The following is a 13,105-nucleotide window of genomic DNA, read 5'->3' as shown; positions in this document are numbered from 1 at the left end:
TGTTGTCCAAGGATCCACAGCAGGGTGCAGTGCCTGGACTACACCTGAGCACCAGGGTAAGAAAGTCTGCCTGTGACAGCCGAGAGTACGGACAGGGTTAGGGATGGCAACTGTTATGAAGCAGAATTGTAGTTGTGTCAGGAAAAAGATTAGGATTGGCAGCAAAACATAATCAGATAACTAAGCGGTTAATAAGGGCAGAGGGTAGCAGAAGCCAAATAACAGCAAAAATCAAAAAACAACCAAAGCTTAGAAATTGTCAGTGCTGTCCGCTGGTGGTAGAGCCCCTAAAGAGCCATAGGCAAATAGCAGACACAGGTGTGAGGAGGGGAGTAGAGACATAAACCAAGGACTCATGCATATTGCTGTATCTGGCCATATAGAATAAAGGCCTACAGGTGCTGCCTATAAATGTAAATAGGTGTATGCATGTATACCTGCGTAAACATAAATGAAAAACAGATGCAGCACTCACTTCAGGATCCCAGAATAGAAATGTGACGAAACTGAATAGTTAGTGCTCTGGCTCCAAGTGTCCTCCAAACACCCAAACAGAATGCAGATAGAGAAGGAGAGCCGGCAACTCGCACATCCGTATCAAAGTCTTTAGCTGCAGAATAGTGAAGATAAGCATATTTTACATGTTTAGGAAAATAGTCTTAGTCATAACCATAGCTATTTGCCGAAACATGTAAACTGTTCTTATCTTCACTATTCTTTAGCCAAATAATGAGTTTGATATGGATGTGCGAGTTGCAGACTCTCCTTTTTTATCTGCATACCTGTGTAAACATGAATGTGTATACAGGTGTAAAACTCAGGATGAAAATTTGCTGTATCCAGAGTTGTACGCTCATGCACATACATGTGCTTATGCATGTACTTGTGTCAATGCGCAAATAGCCACATACAGCCATTGGCTTCCATGGGTGGTTGTACCTATGGAATCCCTGGCTGGGAAATATGCCGGTATTTACACTATATGGCCATCCACAGCCATGTGCCTGAGCCCAAAACTGAGGCTGCCAGAGTATCCCAAAGACAGAAGAACACAAAAGTGGCAAACTATAAATTTTAATAAACCAAGCTTTTAAGAATCTAACCAGATATGTGACAAATAAAACAGATAGGCTCCCTTTATCCACCAAACCCTGCTGTAGTTAATATTTGAATGCTGTGGGTAGCACAGTGGCTAACTGGTTAGTGCTTTCATCTAGAAGGAGTAGGGTCGTCAATTCGAATCCCAACCACGGCACTACCTGTACAGAGTTTGCATGTTCTCCTTGTTCCTTGCGTGGGTTTCCTCTGGATACTTCCGGTTTCCTCCCACTTTCCAAAGACATGCTGGTAGGCTAATTAGCTCCAGTCTAAATTGGCTCTAGTATATGTATGTATGCACGCATGTGAGTCAGGGATCTTCCGTTGTAAGCTTCTTGAGGGCAGGGACAGATGTGAATGTACAATAAATATACGATAATGTACGATAATATTATATTTCCAACCCATATACCTTGGAAAAGGACCCACACCCCGCCTGTTGACTTGAATTAAAAAAAAAAAAAAAAACAATGAATTAAAAGAGCAACAACATAAAGTCACTCCTGTAGGTATGTTCGCAGCTTAAGTCTAATACTTTACAAACCAAGAGAGACCTGGATGTCTTGTGCTACACAAGGGATTACAGAAAGGAAACATAAAGACACAATTGAGATACCTAAATAAGCGGTATATAAAAATACATTTTAATGAATACATAAATAGGTTAGATGGTGCTTTTTTAAGTATCTGCCTTCTGTTCAGCTTTAGAAGTATTTTATATATCAGCCTGGAAATTCTCTTTAATAAGCTGTCACTAGCTCATTAAAAACAAACTGAATAATTCAAAAGACACCTGAAGGATAAGAGCATCCAAGGCCACACGCTGGATTTCTGGCACAGGATATGCCGCAAAAGCATCATAATCCGATTCTGCATACAGACGATAACACACACCAGGACCGGTTCTGCCTGCTCGTCCTTTTCTCTGCTCAGCACTGGCACGGCTGATCCAGAATTCCTGTAGTCGCTGCATCTTGGCTTTGGGATCAAAACTCATCTCCTTTACTTTCCCTACAATACCAAAAGTACTAGATATAACCAACCAGATATTAAGTGACAAAAACTAGGTATGCTATGGTTTGAAAAAAGCTCTACTGGCAAAGAAATGCTGCTGCCTGTACATGGGGAATACTATTTTTCACAAAGCAGCACAATTATAGCCTAATAAATACTTCTAATACAGATCAAACAGCAACGTAATCCCACTTTCTGATCAAATCAGGACAAGTTTGCAAAAATCAATATTGAAAAAAGAAAGCTGTGAGACGATTATTGTTGAAGTTACTTGGCACATGGCATATCACCTCAAATGTAAACGATAATGTAATCGGCTACTTGTCTTTTGTTGGCTTCATAGGCAACCTGTGACATCCAATTTGTGTCATACAATCTATTAAAGTATACCTAAGCCCAATCACAAAGACGTAATATACTGATAGCTTACTAGTCTTCAGTTGTGGTATCTGCACTAATTTTCTTTAGGATTTTTGTTTGGGTTATTTTTACCTGGTGATTCTGCCAGTATTATAACTTCTGTCCAGGGGGGACTAGAGGTAATGCTCTGCTCACAGTACTGTATGTATGGAGGAGAAGCATTGTGACCTGAGCACAGAACTATAGAACTCCACCCCTTCTTCTCCAGAACAAATGTTTTGTAATCTAAATAAAAATCCATGTTTGTGATAAAAATCCATATTTGTGACATTTTTCTTTTTTTTTAACCAACCGTCATTCACTTTAATTAAACTATATGTATACCCAGTTAAACTACTTATTGTATATGAGCCAGACATGGGAGTAAGTCACAAGCAAGTCTCAAGTCTTAACCTTCAAGTCTCAAGCAAGTCCCAAGTTACTGTGGTGAAAAGCAAGAAAGGCAAGTCGAGTCCCTGCTAGAAGTCAAGCAAGTCAAGTCAAGTCATTTATTTTGGTCAAGTCACAAATCTGTCAAAATACTGATCTACCCCAATTTTCACATTTAAATCAGTTAAAAGTCAGTGGTCAGGAAAGGTTTTGTTTTATTTTCAACATTAACAAAACAGCTTAGTGCTTTTTTCTTGGCATATACAGGGTGTGCAGAATTATTAGGCAAATGGGTATTTTTGAGGATTAATTTTATTATTGAACAACAACCATGTTCTCAATGAACCCAAAAAACTCATTAATATCAAAGCTGACTATTTTTGGAAGTAGTTTTTAGTTTTAGCTATTTTAGGGGGATATCTGTGTGTGCAAGTGACTATTACTGTGCATAATTATTAGGCAACTTAACAAAAATCAAATATACAGTATACCCATTTCAATTATTTATTTTTACCAGTGAAACCAATATAACATCTCAACATTCACAAATATACATTTCTGACATTCAAAAACAAAACAAAAACAAATCAGTGACCAATATAGCCACCTTTCTTTGCAAGGACACTCAAAAGCCTGCCATCCATGGATTCTGTCAGTGTTTTGATCTGTTCACCATCAACATTGCGTGCAGCAGCAACCACAGCCTCCCAGACACTGTTCAGAGAGGTGTACTGTTTTCCCTCCTTGTAAATCTCACATTTGATGATGGACCACAGGTTCTCAATGGGGTTCAGATCAGGTGAACAAGGAGGCCATGTCATTAGCTCTTCTTCTTTTATACCCTTTCTTGCCAGCCACGCTGTGGAGTACTTGGACGCGTGTGATGGAGCATTGTCCTGCATGAAAATCATGTTTTTCTTGAAGGATGCAGACTTCTTCCTGTACCACTGCTTGAAGAAGGTGTCTTCCAGAAACTGGCAGTAGGACTGGGAGTTGAGCTTGACTCCATCCTCAACCCGAAAAGGCCCCACAAGCTCATCTTTGATGATACCAGCCCAAACCAGTACTCCACCTCCACCTTGCTGGCGTCTGAGTCGGACTGGAGCTCTCTGCCCTTTACCAATCCAGCCACAGGCCCATCCATCTGGCCCATCAAGACTCACTCTCATTTCATCAGTCCATAAAACCTTTGAAAAATCAGTCTTGAGATATTTCTTGGCCCAGTCTTGACGTTTCAGCTTGTGTGTCTTGTTCAGTGGTGGTCGTCTTTCAGCCTTTCTTACCTTGGCCATGTCTCTGAGTATTGCACACCTTGTGCTTTTGGGCACTCCAGTGATGTTGCAGCTCTGAAATATGGCCAAACTGGTGGCAAGTGGCATCTTGGCAGCTGCACGCTTGACTTTTCTCAGTTCATGGGCTGTTATTTTGCGCCTTGGTTTTTCCACACGCTTCTTGCGACCCTGTTGACTATTTTGAATGAAATGCTTGATTGTTCGATGATCACGCTTCAGAAGCTTTGCAATTTTAAGAGTGCTGCATCCCTCTGCAAGATATCTCACTATTTTTGACTTTTCTGAGCCTGTCAAGTCCTTCTTTTGACCCATTTTGCCCAAGGAAAGGAAGTTGCCTAATAATTATGCACACCTGATATAGGGTGTTGATGTCATTAGACCACACCCCTTCTCATTACAGAGATGCACATCACCTAATATGCTTAATTGGTAGTAGGCTTTCGAGCCTATACAGCTTGGAGTAAGACAACATGCATAAAGAGGATGATGTGGTCAAAATACTCATTTGCCTAATAATTCTGCACTCCCTGTAAAAGAAACACTTTGAATGCCCAAACAGCTCAAAATCCTTCGTCCGGTCATGTTTCAACACCACAGTCACTAAAAAATGTTAAGTATTTCCATTGTTAAACAGCCAGTGTCCTACAAATCAGAACACACTGAGGTGTTTTAAGTGACTGTGGTGTCAGAAACATAACAGGCACATTCATTTTGCTTTTACATATCTTGAGAAAATGCAAATATTTAATAACTTAAAAAAGTACAGTCATTTCCAGTCATATGTCTCAAGTCAAAGTCAAGTCTGAAGTCATGAATACCAAGTCAAAGTCAAGTCGAGTCTTTTATTCATTTTAGTCAAGCAAGTCTCAAGTCCTCAAACTGGTGACTTAGGTCTGACTTAAGTCAAGTCAGTGACTTGAGTCCCCTACCACTGATATGAGCATTACCCAATACCTTATCAATAACTGGCCATAAATCAAATAATTATAATAATTTTAATAAGTTCAATTTTCTCTTATGTAATAAATCCCATGTACCTCCACACATCACTATCTGATACTCGGGTGGGGATTCGTTTGTGAATCAGTGTGACAATCCTCAAAAAAAAAAAAAAAAATATCCCCAGCATTTCTTTAGACTTGCAGGGTCTTCCCTTTTGGCCACTGGTTGGTTGACTCTAGCTGTACAGTTTGCTGATCAGTTGCTTGATTTCACTTTTGAACAGATCTCACAGCCAATGCCTTCAACACCCGGTGACCAACAGGGAGAAACGTGCATCTAAATAGATGCTGGGGATGTGTCCTTTCATTTATCTCTCAGGCTCAGAGCTGAGCATAGCTTCCTCGCCTGGGCAAAATTGGAGTATGCGCAATGAGAGTGGCAAAAATGAAGATGTAGATCTTAGGTATTTACTATATAAGAACATAGCAATGGAAATAATATTAAGCACACTGTACAAGCAAAAGTATTTTAGAACCAATGACACAGAGCATTTTGGGGTTTACTAACACTTTAGATATTTTTTAGCATTTGCACTTTTAAAATTAAATAAAAAAAAGTATATAAAATGTATACATTTATGTGAATTGAGCTCATTTCAGTGATGATATTTCAGTTTTACCATCTGTGTGGACAGCATATGCAGGGCATTCTTGATACAACAGACATGCAATCATAGATCTATACATATAGCATGTAAATTTAGTGAACCACATTGTGTTTCCAAAGAACAGACTACTCTGAACAGGTTCAAATACCGAATGTAAAAAAAACACCCCTGGCTAATACATTTACCCTATAACTACTTACCAGAGTCTAGAACAAATCTTACTCCATCTATGGTGACAGAGGTCTCAGCAATGTTAGTGGAGATTATACATTTTCTGACCCCTGGAGGAGCCAAGTCGAAAACCTGTGTGTAGGATAAAAACAAGAACAAAGGAACTTGCATTATCAAAAATTATACTATTATATCACATTATCTCCCCTATTTACAAATCCTGTTACAAGCAGTGTATTCAATTAACAGAACTTTTCTCAATGGAGGAGGAAGGGAGGATGTGTCTCCACTGGACCATCTGTACTGCTATTCTGCCTGAAGACCCCAAATTGTTACCTACTGCAGCCCGTGACGGTCAGAGCCAGGAAGAGGACAGGCATCCCTGTAGTGAAGGTTTCAATGGGATCCAGCTGCCTGTACAACACAGAACATACTTCACTACAGGTAAGCGACTAAAGATGTAGGTTTTTTTTTTTTTTTTAGAAAAACTTTATTTTTAAATGGCAAGTATGGCCAATTAATTTTGGTTTACAGGATTGCAGTTTCTTCTGCGCTCCTGTGACCAGTTTTCCTGATGTCACTAAGCTGGTCTAGGGGCTAGATTGATCCCAACTTTACAGTCGGGATCCACCCAGCATAGTGGGGATCCACCCAGCTGGCTCAGCCTCCCAGCGACTCACTGGTAGACTGAGCCAGCCCCTCCACAACCCAATGCTCCAGTGAGCACGGAGGGGGAGGGCAGAGCAGAGAGCCGCTGGCTGACAGTCACGGTTGTCTGCTCAGAGTAGAGGGGAGAACTGAGCGATCAGCGGTGTTTGATAATTCAGTTCTCAGTGTAGCGGCGATGGGGGACAGATGCAGCATCAGAGATATGATGCACCCAGCTAGACGAGTATAATTTTTTATTTTTTTTGGAAAACCTATACAGTACATCTCTTCAAAGGAGACAAAAAAAAGCTGCTGCAGGTATAAAATACAAGCACCTATGGCCTTTAGCCGTCTCTAATACCCTGCTTTTTTGGCCTAACGTTTGACCGTTCTGACAGGCAAAGCTCCAGCACAAAATTTGTTTTAGTATTATTAAAAAGGTGTAGCACACTGCGGCTGATTTACCAAAGCAAGCAGGTTTCCCTTTACAAAGAAAATTGCAATCAAATTTTCTCCAGAGCTTAGTGAATGAGATGAAGCCCTGCTGACTTTCATTATCCAATCATATGCAAGTGATGTTTTTTTTTTTTTATTTACCTTACACGTGATTGGGTATTTATGCAAAGTAAACTTTCACCGCATTCACAAAGCCCCGGGGCAAAATTCCATTGCAAAGTTAACAGCCTATTTATCTTTAGTAAACCATATTATTATAGATTTAGTCCAGATATCAATAACATACGCCGATTCTTTCTTACAATGAAAAAGATGTGAGCCGACACTATAATACACCTCCCTAGTATTACAGTAAATTGCTAACTTGTTAAAATGCTGAACTAAAACAAAAAATGTCCAACATTTGTTTCACGTAAAACCAAGTCGTCCCAAAAAAGGAAAAATAAAACGGTATCTTCTAGACAAATTATATTTATCAGAATAAAGTGCATGAAAAAAAAAAGGAGCAGACAGAACAACAATTGGTTTTTTTTTTTGCCTAGTCATCTTTTTTCAAAGAAAAGGCAATGACGCATCCCTTATCAGATGCTTCAGCCCCAAATTATGAATTAGACAAATTAAACCTTAAAACAATTTGTGTGTACCATACCCAAAGTGCTCTGGGAATCCATTTCCATGAAATAAATGTTTAGTTGTAAAACAACAATTATTTGTGGTGTATATATTGTAAACAAAAAAAAAAGGCACAGCTAAAATACATTAACCCCCAAACCAAACACCAAAGGCTATAATCTGGCTGCATTAAGAAAATGATTTGTAAAAAGTACAAGAATGGGCATTGCATTAGTCTCACCTTATCTTGCTCTGCAATGGACAAAGTGCTGTGCAGTGGAAGCACAATCCAGCGTTGGGTGTGGGTGGCATAGACCTGTATTGCCTCTTGCACTGTGCTAATCTCAGTCACGCCACTCAAGAATATAAGAAGGTCACCACGTTCATCTGCTGGGTATTTGTGATCGATGGCTTGCAGCACACGAAGATAAGGCCTGGGGTCTAGTTTCTCTGACTTTGACACAGCTTCTTCCTGAGGAATTGGCTGATAAATCACCTGAAATAAAATAGCTGGTAAAATTCATTGTGAACCTATTACGTTAATTGAGCAGAAGAGAAGCAATCAAACAACTACCTGTATAGGGAAAAGTCTTCCTGGAACCTGCAGAACCGGCGCCTGGTCAAAATATTCAGAGAAGAGTTTGATGTTTATTGTGGCAGACATGAGAATGACCTTCAGATCAGGCCTCAAAGGAAGCAGCTGACGCAAAACTCCCAGCAGAAAGTCACTATGTAGGTGTCTCTCATGAACTTCATCGACGATAAGAACCTGGTACTGGGGAATGGCACAATCTTTCTGGATCTGACGCAGTAATAAACCCTCTGTAAGAAAAACAATCTTCGTGGCTGGAGAACGACTGCTCTCAAAGCGGATTTGGTAACCAACCTAACAGACAAAAGTCAAGAAAACCTATTATTTCAAACAGTACGTTAAAGCTGAGCTCTACCCAAACATAAAAACACAAATAATTAAGCAATTTATATATTAAAGTGATATTAAACCTTATTTTATTTAAAAAATAAGGATGTTCTACTTACCTGCAACAATATTGCACAGAGCGGTCCCTTACCTCTTCTTTGGAGGCCTCCTGCTAGTGCTATCCGCTCATTCTTCTTTTCAGTGTCACCATAGCAGTAAGCTATGGGGGGCACCCATACAGGCGCGCTCTCAAGTCCCCCATAGCTTATATTTATTTTTTTATTGATTTTTTTTTTTTAAAGGATAAAGGGAGGGGGATAGTGGGATATTTTTTACCTTAATGCATTAAGGTAAAAAACATTTTAACTTTATACCATACTGTCATGGGCTTGATATAGTGTTTGGCAGCTTACCTGCTCCTTCATGTCTGCATTAGAGGCCAGATTCCCATTCTGGCTCCTTTTTATCATCTCTCCTTCCTGTTCAGCCCCCCCCCCCCCCCATAGGCCATCACATGAAGTCTATATTAACCAGTGCACTGCAGGTCTGCTTTGCTGTTCAACAGTGCTTGTTAGTTTTCTTCCTGTCTGCCGTGTGCTTGATCTATCTTTCTGTGTACCGACTTTGGATTGTCTCGACTATTCCTGTTTGCCTGTTACCCTGACCTTCGGCCTGTCCCTTGGTTACCCTCGTCTCCCTGTTGCCCCGACCTCAGCTTACCCATCACCATTCTGTGTGTCCTGAGTGGCTGCTTCCCCTCTCTCCCTACGGAGCATGACCCGGGGGACCCCAGGGGCCGCGACCTGGGCCCAGCTGCAGCCAAGTCCATCCTCACCACTAGAGGCTCTGGTGAACACCAGCTGGGTCTTAGACTCCGCTCCCTGGGGAATCTTGGGCTCACGTTCCGGTCCATCTGCAGCAGTCAGCTATCGGGTTCACTACCTTGCGCTGCACCCCTGCCTCCAACAGGGTGCAGTTGTCACCTGGCCACAGGTGACCTGACAGTTACATTATTTAATCTATATTATTTTACATTGAAGCAGGGTAGGTACCTGATTTTTGTCTATTGAGCTCAGCCAATGGAAAAAAGAATGACTAAATAAACTAACTAAAATACCCCTTGCTCCAACAGGGATAAAATGATCCTTCCTGATTTCCTGGGGCAATCAGATATTCCCCGGATCAACAATCTCTGGTGTTATTATCTAATAAATGTTGACATTCAGCTAGATTTTGTGCATTCAGGAATGTATTCACTTAAAAAAAAAAAAAAAGGTTCACAGAGCTGATCAGAACTGGTTCCTGAAAGAGTTTCTTCCACATTTACACAGCTTTTACTGTGAAGAAGCTTTTCTATATGCAAAGGTTAAACCTCTTTTCCTCCAGTAGCTAAGCATGTCCCTTTGTCCTCTGTATGGACCTTAAAGTTAAAGTTCACTAAATGGAAGTGGTCATATCCCCCTTAATCTCCTCTTCTCAAGGGAAAATAATTTCAATTCCGCTAATCTTTCCTCATAACGGAGCTCCTCCACACCTCTTATTAGTTTAGTTGTCCTTCTCTGCACTTTCTCCAGTTCCCAACATCCTTTTTGTGAACTTCTGTCTAAAACAAACTGCATATTCCAGATGAAGCCTTACTAATACTTTGCACAGGTGCAATATTATATCTCTCCCTCTAAAATTTTTACCTCTTTAGTTTAAAAAAATACATTTTTGTTTGCTCTAGATCAGGGTTTCTCAACCAGGCTTCCATAGAACCCTAGGGTTCCTCCAGAGGTTGCTGGGGGCTCCTTGAGCACTGAGCAAATTCTGCCTCTAAGATAAGTTCCCATTGATCTTTTTAGCTTTCTGTAAGGGAATAATTCTTCCCAATGACCACAGGTGTAAGGGACATTCTGCCCACAGACCATCACACTAATGTATTATGAGTTGTAGTAATAGAAACTTTTATAAGGGGTTCTCTGAGACAAGAAAGTCATTTCAAGGGTTCCTCTTTGTTGATAAAGGATCCTCTAGATACCGTAGCATGGCATTTCATGTTATTATTAAGCCTATGATCTACCTGAACACCCAGATCCTTCTCAATCATTGACTTCCAAAGTTAAACGCCCTCTAGCATGTATGCTGCATGCATGTTTTGTTTTTAATCTCTAAGTATATAAATTTACATTTATCAAAATTAAACCCCATTTGTCACATAGTATCTCAATTAAACAGTCTATTCGGGTCTGCATGCAAGTAAAAAATATTCTGAAAGGTCTTTATTTCACTACATAGTTTGGCGTCATCTACAAACACAGAAATGGTACTTTTAATCCTAAATGCTATATCATTTATTCAAATTTGTATCAGCATGTTGCAGTCCCCTATGCAGCATAGCTCAGGCTAGGAGAGGGAGAAGAAGCACAAGAAACCAATCAATTGTGCTTCAGCTAGCAAAAGACATGCCGATAGTGGGAAGGAACAGAGTGACACAGAGATCAGCTCACCAGTCTGCTACTTTTCATTCCACTGTCAAGTCACAGACTGGGGGAGTGATAAGACTAGTAGCAGTTACTTAAGGCCCGTACACACGTGCAGATTGTCGGCTGAAAAGATTCGGCCGATTTTCGGCTTGTTAAGCCGCGTACACACGTACCGATCGTCAGCCGAACGATCGGCCGTCTTTTGTCCCCGGGCTGTCGTGTCCGCTGAAAAGTACAAAAGACTGCACACGAATTTTGTCCGCCGACTGCAGAAGTGATGTCATGTGATGGTTAACTTTCCCTGTGTTTTTTCTTTTCTGAGCATGCCCAGTCTTGCAAATCTGCTGATTGTTGGCCGAATTCTGTACTGACTGGCGAACAATCGGCCGTTCTGGTGTTGGCCAACAAAAATTTTAATGCTTGCACGACAGATTCTGTTCGGCCGAAAGTGCGCTGTCGGCTGTCGGAAGCATCATACTAACAAGCCGAAAATCGGCCGATCGGTCGTCGGCCGAATCTTTTCGGCCGACAATCTGCACGTGTGTACGGGCCTTTAGTATGATGCTTTCGACAGCCGACAGCGCACATTTCGGCCGAACAGAATCTGTTGTGCAAGCATTAAAATTTTTGTATGCCGACACCAGAACGGCCGATTGTTCGCCAGTCAGTACAGATTTCGGCCGACAGACAGCAGATTTGCAAGACTGGGCATGCTCAGAAAAGAAAAAACACAGTGAAAGTTAACCATCACATGACATCACTTCTGCAGTCGGCGGACAAAATTCGTGTGCAGTCTTTTGCACTTTTCAGCGGACACGACAGCCCGGGGACAAAAGACGGCCGATCGTTCGGCCGACGATCGGTACAAGTGTACGGGGCTTTAACTGCAGAAAAGAAAAAAACATCTCTCTGCCCCACCAAAACAGGTCTGTGTTGTGTGGCAAATTTGTGTAAATTCCAAGAATGGGTGAACAGAATAAAAATTATTTGGAAAGTACACAGGTCCCTTATCTAAATATTACCTGATTGTGTGAAATTCAGCTTTTAAAAAAATGCCAAAAAATAACTTTCTGCACTAGACACATTATTGGGTTCCTAAAAATTGAATCTCACCTTTGATCCATATTGGTTAAGGCTCTCAAATCCAACTCGCTTTGCTAATGAAATACAGGCAATCCTACGAGGTTGAGTACATGCAATGTGTCCAAACCCAGCTGCAAGTAGGTATTGAGGAACTTGGGTGGACTTTCCACATCCAGTGTCCCCCGCCACCACCACAACCTGGTGGTCCCTTAACATCTGCACAATTTTATCTTTGTACTGAAAAATAGGCAAGCTTGACCTCTCTTTCCGAAGCTTAGCCAATTTCCCAAAACTCTGTCTCTGGTTAAAGTCCAAATAGTGAAGGATTGCTTTTTTGAATTCAGTCAGTTTGTCTTTAGGCATTACTTCACAGTCTCTGGATTTATGACCTTTCTTCTGATGACCATGAAGAGCTTTCTCAGCCTCTCTGCTCAAAACAATAGACAAGTTGATGCGATATCTTGGATCATATTCCTTTGGAAGGTCAGTAAGTTTCTTCTTTCGCCCTTCTTCCTCTCCCAGCTCACTTCTTGTGTTTTGTTTCTGAACACTTTGAAATCGCTGAAAACGTTCAAAAAACACCCAAAACTCTCTGCTTTCTTCTGAATTGGATTTGATGTAACCACGCTCAAAGAACAGGTCTTCCAGACGTCTGCGTGTTTCAGGACTGTTCCAGTCCCAGTGACTGCCACTACCCTGTCTTTCCATGCTACAGATTCATGGATCTAAACTTTAAAATGATAAAAAAAAATGATTAAGAACAAGCAAGACAATAACTTCATGTAAAACTAGCCAAAGTTGCATATAACGTAATGGAACACTGAGAATCAGTGCCTTATGACATTTACGTAATTGTTCAAATAAATCCTTGTGTCTCTGTGGAGTCCTTTTGGATTTTAAAGCCAAGCTGTACATGGGTCACCAACGTCAGCCCTAGTCAAGATTAAGA

General features: G+C 40.9%; 1 protein-coding gene across 1 annotated transcript in view; it reads right to left on the bottom strand.

Annotated features, from left to right (window-relative positions):
* Positions 1–12,886, bottom strand: part of DHX34 (DExH-box helicase 34) — a 31,286-nt gene extending 18,400 nt beyond the window's left edge. The window contains exons 1-5 of the mRNA XM_082263769.1: positions 12,187–12,886; positions 8,264–8,575; positions 7,931–8,185; positions 6,003–6,105; positions 1,892–2,109 (exon numbers count right to left, since the gene is read on the bottom strand). Coding sequence (XP_082119895.1) covers positions 1,892–2,109; positions 6,003–6,105; positions 7,931–8,185; positions 8,264–8,575; positions 12,187–12,864 — 1,566 coding nt within the window. The 5' untranslated portion in view covers positions 12,865–12,886. The remainder of the gene's footprint in view (positions 1–1,891; positions 2,110–6,002; positions 6,106–7,930; positions 8,186–8,263; positions 8,576–12,186) is intronic.
* Positions 12,887–13,105: the final 219 nt, after the last annotated feature.

The sequence above is a fragment of the Pelophylax lessonae genome (genome assembly GCF_965119305.1).
Source record: "Pelophylax lessonae genome assembly, chromosome: 7".
Classification (NCBI taxonomy): domain Eukaryota; kingdom Metazoa; phylum Chordata; class Amphibia; order Anura; family Ranidae; genus Pelophylax; species Pelophylax lessonae.
The sequence above is the reverse complement of the archived record's forward strand: the minus strand, read 5'-3'. Positions and strand labels throughout refer to the sequence as shown.